At 39.7% G+C, this 19,299-nt stretch overlaps 1 protein-coding gene across 3 annotated transcripts in view; it reads left to right on the top strand.

Annotated features, from left to right (window-relative positions):
• PPARGC1A (PPARG coactivator 1 alpha) overlaps positions 1-18,229 on the top strand; it is a 72,517-nt gene extending 54,288 nt beyond the window's left edge. For 2 of the 3 annotated variants that reach the window (XM_075194734.1, XM_075194736.1), the window contains 6 exons: positions 1,667-2,567; positions 6,376-6,471; positions 6,581-6,701; positions 8,770-8,891; positions 9,348-9,499; positions 12,637-18,229. In XM_075194734.1, coding sequence (XP_075050835.1) covers positions 1,667-2,567; positions 6,376-6,471; positions 6,581-6,701; positions 8,770-8,891; positions 9,348-9,499; positions 12,637-12,740 — 1,496 coding nt within the window. In that variant the 3' untranslated portion in view covers positions 12,741-18,229. The remainder of the gene's footprint in view (positions 1-1,666; positions 2,568-6,375; positions 6,472-6,580; positions 6,702-8,769; positions 8,892-9,347; positions 9,500-12,636) is intronic. The other variant, XM_075194735.1, reaches the window with a different exon arrangement.
• The last annotated feature ends 1,070 nt before the right edge of the window (positions 18,230-19,299 follow it).

The following is a 19,299-nucleotide window of genomic DNA, read 5'->3' as shown; positions in this document are numbered from 1 at the left end:
ACTATAATGTAGTAGTATAGAGCATACTTGGCGATTTTCCATTTTTTACGTCCGGCAGATCCCAGAGGAGGGGCCGTGGCTGGACGTCGGAAGGGGATGGGCCGATCGCATCATTTGCACACCCCATACCCCCCGCGTTGAATATGACATTTTGTCACATTTTGACCACTAGGAAGTGGTCAGGATGCGGGAGAATTGCCTGCTCTCCCGGGAGTGTGGGACATCTACCCCAAATTCAGGAGTCTCCCAGACATTCCGGGAGACTAAGCAAGTATAGTATAGATGTTGCTGAGGAGCTGAGGAAGGTCAGATTTTCACAACCTATCTGCCAGATGTCAAATGGTTTTTCTATTTTCACAGATGATTTCAATCGGAAGCATACTTGCCATTTCTCCCAATATGTCTGGGAGACCACCGCATTTTGCAAGAGTCTCACGGACTCCCGGGAGAGTGTGGCAATCTCCCGCATCTGGCAGAATTCTGCCCACTTCCTAGTGAAGTGGGCAGAATTAGGTCCAAAACGCAGCGATTCACCGGGAATTGCGGCGTTTGGCCCTGCCCCCTACTGTCAAATGACGCCTTTGCGTCATTACATCCCGGGGGCACAAATTTGTGGAGCCCCGCCCCCGTCACGCCCACTTTCCCCCGGCAGGCTCCCGGACCAAGTCTTCAGCAAGTTGGCAAGTATGGTCGGAAGCCATAATTCATATATCAGGATTTTAAAATCTTTGCTTGCTATTGGATAAACTGTCAGAATGTTGACATACTGATGTTGGCTCTTGTAAACATGGTTGTAGATAATGAAACAGAAATGGGGATTAACCGCTAAGGCTTAAACTGGTCTGGTAATACATTCTGTTGTTACTGATCTGAAACCTCTGCACGTGTGGAGCCAAAACATTCAATGAGTTTGATGAATTGATTGCACCAGAAGGCAAATCGTCGTGTAACAACAGTACAGAATGCATAAAATTAGACTTTTGCAGCAAGAGTTATTTAAACTAAATCCTGAAGTTTTGTTGCACCTCAAAATCGCTTGAGAGGGCTGCTTTGGTTTGCCTTATGATTAGAATGCCCCTGGTTATAATCAGTTCATTGATCCCACGCACTGAACAATCAATGACTTGTGTAGCCAAATTGGAAATATATACGGTTGTTGAGCATTTGTGTTGAACAGTCCGGTTGCGTCATGTGTAGCCATCTGTAGCCAATTACATGATGGGTTTTGTTTTTCTTGGAGGGCAATACGCAGAGAAGGTAACTACATTGCGCACATATTTTTTATATACTTTCTCGCTAGCCTCAAAATTATTTTGTACAACAGATAGCTTTGGGGAATATCATACATATTGGGTTCTTCATAATATCTAAACCACATGTGAACCATGGGCCAACAGTTGCAAGTCTGTGGTAACAAAAGAGCATAGTCATAGTCTATTTCTTGTGATGTCTGCTATGAATACAAGTATTCCATACTCTGCAGTGACTCATCGTAATCTCCGGATAACCCATTGACCAATATTTTCCCATTGACACGTTATCTTACTACTGTTATTTTTCCAAGTAAAGCGATTAATTTCCAAAATTGATGCATATATTATTGTACAGTTACTACTGGTTATACTGCCCATCACTAATAAACTCGTCCTTTTCCTTTTGGCTTTAGGACTAACTCCACCAACAACCCCACCTCACAAAGCCAACCAAGATAACCCATTCAGAACTTCTCCCAAGCCGAAGTCTTCTTGCAAGTCTGCTGTGCCACCTGCCAAGAAATCTCGCTACATTGAGTCTTCCAGTCTCCAAGTTATTAACTCAAAAAAAGGTCCTGAACAATCTGAACTGTATGCACAGCTTAGAAAGACCTCAGTGGTCATTGGACAAGAGGAGAAAAAAGCTAAACGACCTAGTTTACGACTTTTTGGAGACCATGACTACTGTCAGTTTATGAATTCAAAATCAGAGATACATATTAGCTTATCACAAGAACTACAGGCCTCAAGACAACTTGAATGTAAGGATTCTTTGCCTGGGAAAAAATTGCAAATTTGTTCATTAAAAGAGCAGAACCCAAAAGACGGGTTTGAGGTATCCATGCCAAGTTCTCAAAGCGGCAACCGAAAGCCTCTGCAAGACCAGGAAATCCGTGCGGAACTCAATAAGCACTTTGGTAATCCAACACAAGCCGTTTATGATGAAGAAAACAAAAGCAGGGACCCAGAAACTAATGATTACAGCAATGATCAGTTCTCTAGACTACCTATGTTTTTAACTTCGGGACTGGTTATGGATAGCTTGTTTGATGACAGCGAGGATGAGAATGATAAACTGTGCTATTCCTGGGATGGAATACAATCCTATTCCTTATTTGATGTATCCCCTTCTTGCTCAACCTTCAACTCTCCAAGCCGCTATTCCATGTCCCCACCAACATCCTTAATTTCACAACGGTCTCAAAGGATATGTTTTCGATCAAGGTCTAGATCTTTTTCTCAATACAGATCATCTTCCCGGTCACCATATTCACGTTCAAGGTCCAGATCTCCATCCAGCAGATCTTCATCAGGGTAGGTGAAATAAATGGAAATATGTAAACGTTTTATTGTCCCTGTATTCGCTTTCCAGGAGATAATATAGCTGAGGCTAAAACTGTTCACTGTGCAGACCTGGTTGATCAATTTGGTTATCATTGACCAAATTGTCTACTCATATTACTAAGTATAGTGACCAAAATACTTGTTCTGTTCATTTTTATCTCCCAGAATGGAGGATCTGCTAAACCATTCATCCTCATTGATAAGTAGGGCCATTGGGCAGCTGTGAAATAGGAATTATGATTGAGTTGAAGTGTGTGGCCAGTTCTGCATGGACAGTACATATTATGTATGGACAGCTACATGGAGGTAGAATCCATGAACAGGCCTAATACAAATAATTGTGATCTGTAGCAGTAGACTTGAAAACGAACACCTCAGTCAGTTAGATTTATATGTGTAAGTGGCTTCCATAGCAGGTTATAGTTCTATGTAATGTGACATATTGAATACTAGATACATTGACTATGTCAGGTTACTTCTACTAGTAGCGTTCTTACTGTTATTAAGGCTTTAGTGAACCCAATAAGCCAGACCATCTATACAGTAGTTATTATTATTATTATTATTATTATTATTATTATTATCATTTATTTGTTAGGCGCCACAAGGTTTCCGCAGCGCCGCACATAGTACAAACAGTAGTCTATACAGGGTATAACAGTACAGAACAATAAACAAAAAGTACCAATACTTCAGAAACTCCAGGCAGGCAGATGCAATAGACACGGAGCAGAAGAATGGGTAAGGAGACAGGAGGGAAGAGGGCCCTGCTCATTCGAGCTTACATCCTAAGGGAGGGTTGACAGACCAGGCATAAGAGGAGCCGGTTGAGGCAATGGGAGAGAGGGGAGAATGAGCGGAGGAGATAGGGGTTAAGTGGATGGTTGGTAGGCTTTGAGAAAGAGGTGAGTTTTGAGTACACGTTTGAAGGAGCACAGAGTGGGAGAGAGGCGGATGGAGCGAGGGAGGTCATTCCAGTGAAGGGGGGCTGCACGGGAAAAATCCTGGATTCTGGAATGGGAAGAGGTGATCAGAGTGGAGGAGAGGCGACGGTCATTGGCTGAGCGCAGGGAGCGGGCGGGAGTGTGAATGGAGGGAGCTATAAGGGGCAGTAGAGTGGGAGAGAGCCTTGTAAATGGTGGTGAGGAGTTTGAAAATAATTCTGTAGGGGAAGGGGAGCCAGTGAAGGGCAAGGCAGAGAGGGGAGGCAGAGGAGGAGCGGCGTGAGAGGTAGATGAGTCTTGCGGCCGCGTTGAGTATAGAGCGGAGGGTTTGATACAGTCTGTCATAATCTCTCATTTTCTCTATCAGTCCTGTAGCAGAGAACATTAATTATAAAACTGCAATAATTAACCCGTGTGATTAAAAAAAAGCTGTTTGTTTAAAGTCCTTTACCATAAATACGTTGTCAGTTGTTTTTTTTATAAATGGCCCATGTAGTGTTTGGACATTCTAAGAATGTGCCTGATTGGATGAATAGAATACTGGTCTACGAATTAGAATGTGCACGTTAACAGGAATTCTACATTCAGTTTGAGCCATTTGGTTCAATTAATGTCAAGCACACTATGCCCAATGTATAAAAAAGATAATGTATTAAAATAAAATCTAACGATATCAGGGCAGCCAGCCTTAGATTGTGTAACGGTCTACTGGAGCAGAATCTACGTCATGCACATTCCCTTGAAACATACATGCTGCAGGTCAGTGAACCCACCCAGCACAGCTTGCACAGAATTAACGGACATTAATTAATTAAACATCCTTATTGATCTGACTGTGAGTTTTAATTCTCTGTTGGACATGCTAGACTGTTCTCTATGGTGCAGTGCACTTTTTATTTTACATTCTGTAACACATGTTGTGCTATTTTCCTTCTGTTTGTTGTTCTTCACACAAACCTGAATAAAAACACATATAAATTCAAAGAGAGTATTTGGCTTGTGCCTTCTTAGTTTTCTTAACTAAAATGCTCTGATTCTGCACTTTGCAGTGTATTCGAAATATCTACAGTTAAATGTGGTGTGACATATTCAGTCTTGCTTAATATACAAAGGTAGCAATTGAAATTGAAAACAGTTCATTGCCATAGCATGACGTAGACATCACAAATAAACCAGATCGTTATTAATATGGTACACTACAAAGTGTGTTTTCAGGGTGAATTGTAAATATGGGTGTGTTATGTTAATCTTCTATTATTGACTTATGTTTATTACAAAAGATGCAACGGTAATGTTGTAGTGTTTGCCATAATTATTTGGTACAAAATAAGTGAATAAAATAAAAAAATGTGTTACAATTTGATGAAATTCTGGGAATAAATATGCAATGAAAAAATTGCTGCAAATTTAGGTTTATTAGGATAGTATTGGATAAGCTATAGTATATCTATGGCCCATTTATTAATTACAGGGTTTTGTCCTAATAATTAGCACCTGTCATCACAAAGATGACGAATGATTTGTGGTAATCATTTATAAAAAAAATCATCTCAGGACAGTGCATCCAATAGAAGGCTGTCCAGGCGCTGATTTCACTTACCTTAAAAGCATACTTGCCAACCTTTAAAAGGTGAATTCCGGGAGATCTTTGTCAGGGGGTGTGGTTGGAGGGCGGGATGGGGAGTGGGCGCGGTCAATTGCGTCATTTTGGCCCCACCCCGCGTCAAAAATTGCATTTGTCACAGGGGCGGGGCCAAAATTATGCAATTCACGGCGTCATTTTGACGAGTAAGTTCCAGTATTCGGATACTTGCCTGCTCTCCCAGGAGTCCGGGAGACCTACCCATATTTTGGGAGTCTCCCGGACATTCCGGGAGAGTTGGCAAGTATGCTTAAAAGTCCCGTTGTCTGTCTCTCCTCTCCGGTCACTATGGTAAAGTTGCTTTGCACATGCCTGACCTAAGGTCACACATGCTAATCATCATCAGTTATTTATATAGCGCCACTAATTCCGTAGTGCTGTACTGCTCAGAGACTTTTTGCGATAGTGATCGGAGGGGAGAGCAGTAAGATGCGGTGAGGGATCTGAAGATCCCTTTATCACAGTGCCCTCCCCATAGGATTCAGTGGCAAATGCCATCATCAGATGGTTTTAGCAATTGCAGACAAGTTGCGAAAAAGCTTTAATTTTCGTAACGTGGTAAATGAGCCATCATCGCAGTCCCCATAGAAACTGCATTCCGAGATATCTGCAGCGATCCTATTTTTTATAAATAGCAATGTTACTTAATAATGTAGATTTTCAGCTCTTAGGAACTTGGCAAATAGACCCCTCTGTTTACGAAATATAGTCTATTTTGTGGAATTTTACTTCTAAAAGAATTAAAACCATTATAGTAGAGTAGAGACCAGGTTCAGTGTGATTAGACTTTGAAAAGTCAACATTGAATCATGAGGGGCAACTAGTTCACTTTAGTGTTAATGCATTTCTGTAGTCTGTGGCTTCTCTAGAACAGCGATGGGCAACAGACGGCCCTTGGGTGGCATGCCACCCTCCGAGCCCGTTACCTGTGGCTCCAGCTCCTTCCTGTTTTATTGTCAGGATTGTTTGTTATAGCTTGTAACACTTGTATAAAATGTCTGATGATGTGTTATTACAGAAAGGTGTCTCTTTCTTTGATGACATGTATTGTATAAGGGTAATGTGAGGCCATATCTGAAGTGTATACGTTTACCTATCACTGTTCTAGAACCACTGATTGGACATATTACAGTGAATTTCATTAAATTGCCAGTGCGCTTATATCCTGATTATTTATTATTCTTATTTTAAGGTCTTGCTGCTGCTATGAGACAGATCATTGTAGACAGAACAATTCTCCAATATGCACACGATCACGATCAAGGTCACCATACAGTCGTAGACCCAGGTAGAAAACTCCACGTTGGTGGTTGTACACAATTTGTAATACCCACTTGGGAATCAGGAGGTTTTTTGCGTGACCCTCCCTAGCTTAATTTTGCATTTTCCCTTTCTAGATATGACAGTTATGAGGAATACCAACACGAGCGGCTGAGGAGGGAGGAATACCGCAAGGAGTATGAGAAACGGGAATCAGAGCGAGCAAAACAAAGGGAACGGCAAAGGCAAAAAGCAATTGTAAGCACATAAATGAACATTTTACTGATTTACATGTCTTGTCAGAATGTATCATATCATGTGTATCAATTGATTCATGGGATGTATAGGGACGCATAGAGTGTATGCATGTGTGTACATGTATAGGATCTTATCCAGAAACTCATTATAAGGAGCGTTCCGATAGCCCAGCAATGCGACGTCCTGGTGCACATGAGATTAATGTTAATATAGACACGTCCTGATTAAAAACAACAGTGTCGCTGCTGAACAGTGGTGCTACTCAGTGAGGCTGAATAATGCTTTATTCAGTGTGTTGTTGGAGGGGGGGGGGGGGGGGGTCACATACCTAACACAGGTTCAAGGCCAGGGAGGGTGAAATGTGACTGAGCAGGTGCTGAAGGACATTGCTATAAAGCATATGCATGCTATAGATTTCCACAAGTTGCTTTATTGTGATGGCTTCATAACTCATTTGGGGTCAATACAGATAAATCACTAGCTTGCTGTTTATTACAGAGTCTACTGTAGGTAGCATTGAGGTCATAACATGTCAGCCTGGGCAAATAGCAAGGATTTTATCAATGAGCGTGATGTATGGCATTATTATCTCATACACTAGAACCAGCTGGTAGTTTGAAACTTAGATAAATACTATGCCATAATGCAACTTTCCCCACTGTAGCAATACAGCAATATACAAAACATCTTTTATTGTTATTCCTAGAATTATTCTACGTTATCATTGTGTCATTATTATTTTTTATTAAGTGACCTTTAAGTCACATTTGTCCCTTAACTAAACACGAAACTAGGTTTGTGACTGCAATGTATTCATCATTATCCTCTTAAAAAAGTGATCGAAAAACCTACTTTATTGTCCCATGCTCCCAATATAAAGAAAATTCATATTTTGATCCATACTTAATTAGTCTATATGCAGATTTTTGAAATCCATCTGCTTAATGCAAAACGAACCATTCTATTTTAATATTGCTATAATTATTTGACGCTTTAGTGCGCCAAGAAACATTTTAAATGGAGTAGATTTTAATGTAAAGAGAGATGCATTGTCCAATTTTACCGGTATATCAATATATACCATATGTTTAGTCCTGCACACTACTTTGTGCTAATTAACCCCTTAAAACATTAACCAAAAGTCCACGGAATAACTGCCAAGGATACGATATTACAATAATTTAATCGTTTTAATCACATCACATGGCAGGTATCTATCATTAAAAATGACCTGTCCTTTCCTAAGACTATGGGGTATATTTACTAAACTGCGGGTTTGAAAAAGCAGAGATGTTGCCTATAGCAACCAATGAGATTCTAGCTGTCATTTATTTAGTACATTCTACAAAATGATAGCTAGAATCTGATTGGTTGCTATAGGCAACATTTCCTCTTTTTCAAACCCGCGGTTTAGTAAATATAACCCTAAATCTGTTTTGTTTTTAAAACACAAATAAAGATTTGAGTAGATGACGTTACATTAAAATATGAAAATTACTTTTATACTTGTTTCCATCCTCTCAGAGCTATGATCACAGTAGCCATCTTTTTCTTTAAATAATCTGTCTGTGGCATTGTGGAGGAGCACATAAAAAATTTGTGATAGTTTATCCTATGAAAATGTACTCGAAAATAAATGGGATTCATTTCCCTTAAAGTTAATATACTTCTTTGTGAATTTTTAATTACAGAATCATTTAATAGTCCCTGATGGCTACTTTTTCTTTTTTTTATATTAAATTGTCTACTTTTTTTTTTTTTTTGTTAAATACGCTCTCTGGCAGAGTGTAACTAACAATACCTGTTCTATAACAAATCCTGTGTCTCACAGAACAAACTCATATGCAGTCCCCTGCCTATGAGGCGGCCCCATAGCCCCAGACCCACTTTCCATTTATGCAACATCCACATCATGGATACCTTAGGAAGGTAGACAGGGCCTTCTTAAAAATGACCCTTAGGATCCATCAATGCTTTAGGGAAAAATTTAAAAATTAGTCTTCTAAATGAATCCTTTAAATGAGTGAGGTTTTACCAGTAAAGTATATTCATGTCTATTCTTGTGCAGGAGGAACACAGAGTTATTTATGTTGGTAAGATGAGAACTAACATAAGTCGTACCGAACTACGAGCCCGGTTTGAAGTGTTTGGTGAAATTGAAGAATGTGCCGTCAATCTGCGGGATGACGGGTGAGATATTGTAGCACTGTAGTGTTTGTGTAAACAGGATCGCTAACCTGTAGCTTTAGAAATTGTTCTAAATCAGCTAACTGATTCTCCAGCCACCCTCGACCTGTACCTGTTGTGGAACTAAAAATCCCAGCTTGCCCTGCCAGCCAAAGGTGCTGCGACTTGTAGTTCCACAACAACAGGAGAGACACAGGTTGCCTTCATTTGTCCTAGAGACATTGTCACACGCCACATAGAATCCAAAGTCTTTATTCTTCTTTCTTCTTGTTTAATAGTCTTGCTCGCTTGAGTAAAAAAAAAACGCATTTAGCTTCATGACAGTGCAATCATACTGATAAATGAAAGCTGAAGAGATAGCCTATGAAGCACCCTAATGCCAACTGTAGGTGTAATAAGAGAATGGACGCATGTTTATCACCGTGCTCGGTCATGTGACATCTACTTTCCTTATTACAGAGACTGTTACGGTTTCATCACCTACCGCTACACCTGTGACGCATTTGCTGCTCTTGAGAATGGATACACTCTGCGCCGGTCAAATGAACCCGACTTTGAGCTATGCTTTTGCGAACGAAAGCAGTTTTGCAAGTCCAACTATGCAGATTTAGGTATGGCTTCCACTATGCCTATGCACCTCTAGTGTACTGTTTGTGTAATTGTGTGGCAGAAATTTGGACAGCAACAGATTAGTAACGGTGACTAAACCTAGCATACACATTCTAAAACAACTAACACTTGCTGGGAGTCAAAATGAGCGGACAATGGTTCACTGGACTCTTCTGTTGCTGCTTCAAAGTAACCTTAAGGTGTCATCTAACTAACGTGAGTGTCTCCTGTTACCTCCAAAAATTACATGTATTCCCCACAACCCACAGCTGCAGGGTTAGATTGGGAATGGCCTTTAGTCAGCTGCTTGTTACATTTTTACACCAGACTTTACCACCCCTCCCTGCTGGGGGATTAAAGTGACCCAGTGTCTACCATTAGCTTGTAACATACTTATCCGCTCACAGCTGATTTATTGTCATTTGCAACTTGCATTTTATATGTTCCCTTTATCTTGTAGAGCTCTCATGTCTATGCACCTCATTTGCATACTGAAGCCACTGGCATTAGCCAGGCAATGTCAGAATGAAAGGTTTCAGGCAAAATAAGAAATGATGTATACACTTTTATATATATATATATATATATATATATATATATATATATATATGTGTGATATATTCTAATTAGAAAATGCTAATGTGTGCTCCGGTGCTCTTTAAATGTTTTACCAGGTAGAAACCACCTAGTAAAATTTGCTATGGGCAGCTGTTTACCCCTGCTCCTGCAATCCTCTGGGCATGGGGGGGGGGCTGAGCAGAAGGGCCAATCACAAGCTTTAATTAATAGATTGCAGCTTGTGATTGGCTCTCCTAATGATAATCCCTTTCACTGCCATTTAAAGTTGATTGGCTTGATTGATTTGCCTGTTCTGCATTAGGGGTACATTAGTATTTTGCAGTGTTTTATCTAGGTGGTAGTGTAGCTTTAAAATTATAAACTCTTTCTTTTTAGTGTAATGTGAGTGCATAGACATCAGCCATATTTAGTTATGCTCTTTAGACACATCGTTTACATGTGGGAAAGGTTTCCTTCAACGAGAGCTGGGCTTTGCATGCAATACAAGATTTATTTTCTCCTGTCGGTGGATAGTCGGATGCAGCATGGCACTCTGTGTCTACCTTATTTAATACCTCCTAACGTAGAGGGGCTTAGACAGAGCCTGAGAGTAAACACAGCTGTTTGAATAACAGGACTCCGGTTAATACACTTTAATCAACTCAAACAAAATAACAATGCACAAGGTGGGATGAGGGTAAATAAAGGAAATGGCAATGCAAGTATATTGTTATTTACTTAGTATTTCACGTGTTGAAATCATATATAACGCTATTCAGAGTCATGTGGTTACGTATATTTTTTTTTATTTCACTTTAATTATTTTTAGAATGGTTTCTCAGAATTCATTTTTGATTTAGAGGAGGAAATTTCTAGGTGGATAAATGCTCCTGCTCACTTAGGCCTTATCCCCACTGATGTTTATTATGCGTTAACAAAAGTACAAGCGCCCAGGAAACCGCTTATCAAACGCTTTCGATTTCGCGGTTGCTAATTGCGGTGTTACTGGCGTTCGGGAGGTCATTGGAGGTGAATGGAGCCAGCAATATTTGGAAAACCGCGACGCTTCTGAAAGAGAGTAATATCGTGAAAGGCTGTGATGTCATGCAAACAGTGGTGTCTGTTGTCAGACCCAGTTACACAGGCATGTTGCTGGTATAATTAATGCAAGTGGGTCTGAGGCCCAACAAAGCATTGAGCAACTTATTGGGATTCCATGCCGATAAAGTCACTTTGTTTTCACGTGTCCCTGGCAGTAATAATAAGTAATTGTAAACGCGATTGAACAGGGAAACTGTGACTTACAAGTTAGAGTAACAGAGTTCTGTAAAACATGTAGAGAACTAAGCACAGATCAAACCATTTTTGGTAAGAATAATGGTTCTGGTTAGATAAAGATACATAATCGGCAAATAATAATATATATTTTTATTTTTCTACTGTTTATGGCCCCATCTCTTATTCAACACGACGGCATATATTGCCTTTAATTAAATTTCCGTTTTAAATATGGCAAGTCACCGATCTGACCAAAACTCATAAATTTACCACAAAATCTTTCATCTCAAAATCTTAAATATATATTTCTTGTATTATTCATTGTTTTTTTTATTATGAATGTGGGTTTACTGAATCAAGAATCAAATTATATCTTTGTTAGTCATTGTGAGAATAGCATTCAGCAGAAAGACATCTCTTACACTGGCCCAGGGGACAACCTACCTTTGGCTAGGCCAATATGTAGCCATTACCATCAGCCCAGGGTAGTGAAGGGAGGCTCCTATCATGTGGGAAGATTGTGTTGACAATTTCACCTATATATCAAACCACAGTCTATGTCAGATTTGTTTATTGAGACCTGTGAGGTCTCCATTGCTAGAATGGAGCAAATACCAGCATCATCATAGCTCTCCCAGACATAGACAATAGAGGGGTACAGTTATCACCAATGACTGGGGGCCTGATTCATTAAGGATCTTAAATTAAGAAGTTTCTTATTTAAGTCTCCTGGACAAAACCATGTTACAATGCAAGGGGTGAAAATTAGTTTTCTGTTATGCACATAAGTTAAATACTGACTGTTTTTTCATGTAGCACACAAATACTTGATAGATTATTTGTACGCTGAAATTTAAAGTTGATATTTGTGTGCTACATGAAAAAACAATCAGTATTTAACTTATGTGCAAAACAGAATACTAATTTGCACCCCTTGCATTGTAACATGGTTTTGTCCAGGAGACTGAAATAAGAAACTTCTTAATTTAAGATCCTTAATGAATCAGGCCCTAGGTGCGTATATTGAGTTGGTGCTGCTCTAGGCATTGTGAGCTAATAGGCCCTAAATTAGTTATAGTATACCCCAAAATACAAATGTTGTTCCATCCAAATCTCTCCCTTTTTACCGGAAAAATAAGTAGTGAATAAATACTAAAGAAAAAAAAAACCAGGAAGTTTAAAGTAAATTAAATTAACGAAAAACCAACAATATTTCAATGCTGCTCCCCTAGCCACAGGCTTAAACGGTGCTCATGTTTAATACATTCCCGCTAATGGGCTTGTTTATTTTTTTCGATTCTAGATTCAAATTCAGACGACTTCGATCCTGCTTCCACCAAAAGCAAATATGACTCCATGGATTTTGACAGTTTGCTCAAAGAGGCACAAAGAAGCCTGCGCAGGTAACATGCGTCACCCACACTGGAATGATGATGGAGAATACCTCACGGACATCTCGTCCTCCAATAAGAGACTTTCGACAGTCAAACCTAGGAATTTCTCCTACTTTACACTCTCCGTTTCTTCAATGGTTTACATGAACACAGCTGCTGGAGACTAAAGAGGCCATGTGATTGTTAGACAGAGCCTTGGGAGTCCCAGGATTCCAACACTTTCACACTCGCAGTTGTATCACTGGAACAAAGGCGACACATGCTTCTCCATTGCGGATGGAAGCGCCAGCCAACTGTGACAGCTCCTCAGTTTCAGACTGCTTAATCTGGAAACGTCAAGATATCACTATTTACCATGAAGCTATTGGAGGATTTATAAGCTGCTGATGCTCAACTGCAATGCAATCTTCACTTTTGTCTGATTTCAATCATCTTCCTGATGAAAAAAAAAAACCACAAACAAAAAACAAAACAAAACATTGCAATATAGATGACGCCTTAGTAACTTTTTTTTATTGGGAATCTGGTGAAGAAATCAAGGAAATGGCATTTTTTCTAGTAACCCCCAAGTCTCTCTATGCTACATTAGTCTATGATCCCAACACCCATGCAGTTGTCTACAATGTTGTTCTTCAACATCAGAAGCTTTGTAAATGGTCAATTTTACAGCTTGTTCAGCATTACAAATATATATATATATATATATATATATATATATATATATATATATTATAATGTTCTGATGAGTGGATGTGGTGTTACACAATAAACAAGCGCTCTGAGTATAACTATCTGAATCCGTCTCCAGGTAGTTTATACCGCTGCATTGTGACATGTACTAGTCAAGTATTTACAGATGTTACCTTCTCTTCTGCCGGAGCGACGGGCGAGCCGACGCGTCGCCTCCGGCAGAGAACGGGTTCATGGAGTATTTTTATTTTGTGTACATAGAGTATGACAATGTCCTTTATTTGTTACTGCTATGCACTGTAAATGCAGCCTTCTTTTCAATACAGAACACTTTTTTCTTAAGATCAAGAATATTCAAAATGTAACTCTATAAGGTGAAAGACCTGTTGTATACTAATCTATTTAGGAGCTGACTTTATGCTTATATATATTTGATTGTAAAAACAAAAAAAAATGACCGTGTGTGAGTGTGTGTTTTTATTTTTTCGGTTGGGTGCACAATTATTGCTTTAAGCACTCTCATCCCTCCTGTTTTGGTGTGCTTCCATATAAGTGTTTAGAGAAGGATTATATTGGCCTAGAAAGGTCACAGCCGCATGGAGAACGTGTTTCATCCTCCCGTGTAAGTGTCTTCATCTGCAGTAATACATACTGAATCAATTCAAGATTTACCATATCGGAGGTCTTGTAAAAGTCCGCAGTGATTGTTGTTTTTTTTTTTCCATGGTTGTTTTTTTTTTATATACTATTATATTATTGTGCGTCAGGAATGAATGTATGATTTGATTATTTTCACACTAACCCATTGTACTTTGTTTTCCTGAAAGAAGCTGCAGGGTAACTCAGCACTGTACACTGTGTGTGGTAGGTCTTTTCGTCTAAACACTGTTTAATAAGCCAGTAACTTTTTTTTTTTTTTTTTTCGGCACTGTTGGAATTTTTGGCCTATGCCAAAACGTTGACCGTTGTGCATCCTTTCGAGATAATGATATTTCATTCCGTCGTTTACTGAAGACATATTTATCAGTTTATGCTATTGTATTTGTTACAGTAATATGCTGATTACACGACATACGGCCAGTTAAAAGGATGCTAACAGCTTCTTGTTGCTGTCATTTGCTGCAGGTGAAATGATTTTCCTGTTGCAAGATAGTGTTGACTATGCATTAGTGTGGTTTCAGCTACACTGCTGTGCCACTAATTCTTAATGACATTGTCTTGATACAGCCTACACAAGGAAGCTACGCTAAGATTGGTTTCCATATGAACGCTGAATCATTTTCATTTCTTAATGTACAGCTTTTCTGTATTGAGGATGATCTGCCTATGGGTTAGCTCCCGTACCGCAATTCAATATATTTAAACACAAGTGGAATTAATGACAAGGGACATTTTCCCATATCCATAAACTCATAGTTGACTGAATTCTACGTCATGTGTGGTGCGTGTTTAGCAATGCAAATATTTTTTCACAAATGTTAATCGGTCACAGTTTTTGCAACAATTTGTAAACTATTTTGGAGAATATTGCTACGACTATAAATTGGTTAAAGAATACATTTTTTGGAATAATTGGTGAATGTACACAAAAAAAATAACTGATTTTGCTAGTGTCCTTCTGTTCTGTAATGTAACTAGGTTCAGCGTAAGAAGGTGTTGGGAAAAGCCATTTGTATCTGGATTTTGATACTCCTGTTACTGTTGTCCTCGGCAGCATGAACTGGAGAAATTGTCTAACCCAGGGTTTCTCAAACCCAGTCCTCAGGGTTGCCCAACAGTGCAGGTTTTCCGGATCACATGTGACATAATTAGGAGCACCTGTGGATCTGTTACAATGTGTCAGTCAGTAATGAATACACCTGTGCTCCAGCAAGGAGATATGGAAAACATGCACTGTTGGGGAGCCCTGAAGACTGGGTTTGGGAAATTCTGGTCTAACCCATGTTGACTTTTGCCTCTGTTCTGCAGTAACATTTTATTCATATATTGACATCATTGGGGGTAATTTTGTAACGCACTAGTAAAGCTGTTGTATCACTCACAAACCTCAGCTCCGCAGGAAGCCTCCTTCAGCTGCTACGCATGAGTTTATGTGGCACAACTACGGAATTTGTGAAAGCGCTCAGAATTTCCCATGGGAAGCGGTGAGGGCGCGATTGCCGTGGTTTTATATATATATATATATATATATATATATAAAATGACTTGTGAGGACAGTACAACGATAGATTATTAAATCACAGAAAAGTCTGTGCACCCCTCATGCTACAGTACAAGGGGTTGAGACATGATCAACTTGATAGTTTTCTCCAAAACGCATACTGTCACCCAGCTTCTCCCCGGTGCAGACGCCGTGTTGGTTTCTGTTACCTCTTCAGAAGAAGTGATGTTATCCGCTACTTTCCACATTGTGACATTTTCTCAACCTAGTCAAAAGAGAAGCACCTGGTAGCATGTATAGCAAAGTACTGCATTAGATATTACAAACTACACAAAAAGTGGCGAAACTATCGTAGGTACAGGGAGTGAGGCCACTACGGGGCCCGGAGGTGAGGGGTTAATGTTGGTCTCCCTTTCGGTACAAGACCCCTTCTTCCCCTGGAATGTCCAGGAGACTCCCAAATTTTGAGTAGTTCTCCCAAACCGTGTCCTGTCCTCTTCCAAAGAAAGTGGGCGGACAGAGTACATCAGTGACGGGAACCACAGCCTCACAACCCCCATCGTACTTGCCATTTGACCTCCCCTCCAGGTATGCTCCCACCTGACACCACCACAATCCACCTGAGGCAGCCAATCTGCTCTCGAAAGAGCGGAAGCCTTTTCTGATCGGCACATATGTTGAAACATGCTGCTCATTAGATGGAGAGTAAAGCGGCTTCATCTGGCCCATACCCAAATTTTGCACTGTTTCACAAATGGCATTTCTAATAAAAGACACTACTATTGTTCCCTTAACATCACACATTGTCATGCATCATTCATTTTGAGTATCCTAATTACAGTTTTATATGCAGTAGATAAGGAAATATCTAGAAAAGTTTAGCTTAATGAAGACTAAATGTGACAGCTTACGTTGTCACCTTTGCAACCCAATTAAGGTCACAAAGCACAAGATGGCTAAACAATATTGCTTTCAGGGCCAGCATCAAGGAAGCAAAAAGATCCAAATTCTGGTGCATCGTGCAGAACAAGATGCACGTATTGTATTAATGACCCCCATTGTTGTTTAATAATAACATTTTATATTTGTCCTCATGGAAAGTCAGAGAAAACGATCACCGTAAGGCAGTGCAGCCTACACAATGGATACATTCATCATTTATCACCAGCATATTTTGTTCTCAAAAATTCCACTGTCTGTAATGCCGGAAGCTTTTTTTTTTTTTTTTTTCCGTTTTCTCTTTGGTTTGTTGTTTTACTTCTTAGTTTGAAGTAGATAGATAGCAATAAATGAAAATCTAAAACCATACATTTTGTTGTCACGGGTTCCCTGTTACACTATAAACAGCTTTAATCCGTGTCATGGTTGTATTTATGTAGGTTACAAAGATGCAGGTATTTTATCTTGTTTAATTATGTGATCGCCAAACTAAAGTTTACAGATTTTTTTTCTTCTCAATTTTCTGTTGTACAAAAATAATAAAATAAAAGTATATATTAAAAAAAAAAAAGCAATAAATTATTTTTAAGAAATCAATGTTTAATATATCATATTATGTGTTTAAAGATCAGATGCATTGCCTATTTTGCCTTTAAATTTATGTAATCAGATGTTTTAATACATTCTATTTTGCCCTGTATTGCTGAAATGAACTGAAAGAGTGTGTACGATTTTGTTTCTTTATAAGCAGATATAATCTTATTGTTGATTTCTGTTTTATTTTGGCAGACCTGACGATTGCTCTCTCCTACAATCACACGTTCCTCTGTGTTCAAGTGTAAAAAAAAAAAATATATACAAAAAAAAAAAATGTATTTATGGGGCATTTTAAAACATATTTTGGGATCATATGAGATTGGCTACTGAGTAATTCAAATTTGTATTTCTCGTAATGTCCATGCACTAAAAGTTCATAAACTGTAGGCACCAAACCACTGTACAGTGGCTTTAACAAACAAGAGTAAAAAGTCGTACAACAACGCTAGATTTGACGTGTAGTGACGCTGCTTCCGCTTTACAGTACTGGTAAATACTGCAGCTCTGCCCATTGTGACACAAGTCAATGTAAAATTATTTTTAAATAACTTATTCTTCAACGCTAGGTTTGAAACTTTACATTAAAGTAGCCTATTGTGCTAAACTTTTTGCCAAAGACAGTTGCACAGGGTGGAACAATTGTGCAATCAGAGGGAGAAAAGTTGGGTCGGTTGAAAAATAAAAGCACTTCACCCCTATAGATTTAGTTAATGACCGTCTGTCCTTTTTGATATCTGTAATGAGAACTTCAATCGTTGTAGCTTCACACCTAATCAATAAATGACCTAGAATAGCCATATAAGGTAATGTGATAACTCTGAATCAGTACCTGTGTGACAGACTTTATCAATACTATGAACAACTGATCGGATTGCGCTACTGTAAGATTTGTAGGTGAAAATGTACTAATGGTGGTAAAATTGTGCTTAACAGACAAACAAAGCTTTTAGTTAGCCGCCCCCCCCCTCTCTTTCCCGGGGTCGAGGTTCCACCTGCCAATTCTACATGTACTGTGGTTTTATTAATTGTATTCAAATTCCTGTGATTATTTTTTTAATGTGCAGAACACATTGGCCTCACTGAGCTAATAAAGGGAAACAAATGTTTCAAATGAACACCTGTTTTTTCTCGTTTTTTCATGCACTGGTAATACAAAAGTGTTTCACGGAAACATGCTTACTGAGTTCTTACATAGTCCTTTAAATGCAGGTCTTTAAGCTTGTAATGCACACTTTTTATTTTAATAAAGTTTTGGCTCAGTACTATTCAAGTTGTTTTAAAGAGATGAGATGAAGCAGAGTTTATTGTAAATAACCCAAAAGCTATTTATAGTTAAATTAATCAAGGAGCAGACACAAGATAGCATAGCTGAGCTGCACCCAGGGCCGGATTAAGGGAATGGAGGCCCCTGGGCTAAGGGGGCCTCCATTCGCGCATGAGGCCCCCCCCCTTGAGCCGAGCCGCCCCCAAGGCACTTACCTTCTTCTCCTGGCATTGCAGTCCTTCCCCGGCACGCTGCACACTCTTTACTGAGGAGATCTCGTGAGAGTGAGACTCACGAGATCGCCTCAGTAAGGAGACTACAGCACGCCGGGGAAGGACTGCAGTGAAATTACACAGCAGCATTGATCACGCCGTGGGCGCCCCCGACCGATCAATACTGCTGCTGAGCACTTTCAAGGGCCCCCTGGATGCCCGAGGCCCCTGGGCTGTAGCCCAGTTAGCCCTAAGGTTAATCCGGCCCTGGCTGCACCATTCACTGCAATACACTTGTCTCCATCTGTACATGGTGATACCACCACTTCCCTGAGTGCTGCTAGAGACCGTTGGCTCTCCTGAGACATGGAGTTTAATGGGTGATTGGTCTTCACCAGGAGGGAGGTGATGGACGTCTCCGTGAGGCACAGTGGCCAGGTTCTCCTTGCTAGGCAGTTGCTAAAGTTGTGTGGATCTCAACACTAAAAATGAGGTACGGACATGTGTGGAGATGGGCGGTGCTGGTGAAAGGTCAAAATGGTCAGATTTAGAGGAATGGTCAGTAATGGGTAGAAGTAAAATAAGAGCTAGCTACAACAGAAAAGATGTTAAGGTACACACAGGACCATTATAACAGCATTATAGCTCCCAGGACAAAGCTGCGCACTGGGGACTTACCTACACAGCCACTCACAGAAACAAAAATGTA

The sequence above is a fragment of the Mixophyes fleayi genome, chromosome 1, assembly GCF_038048845.1.
Source record: "Mixophyes fleayi isolate aMixFle1 chromosome 1, aMixFle1.hap1, whole genome shotgun sequence".
Classification (NCBI taxonomy): domain Eukaryota; kingdom Metazoa; phylum Chordata; class Amphibia; order Anura; family Limnodynastidae; genus Mixophyes; species Mixophyes fleayi.
This window is presented reverse-complemented; position numbering and strand designations above follow the sequence as displayed.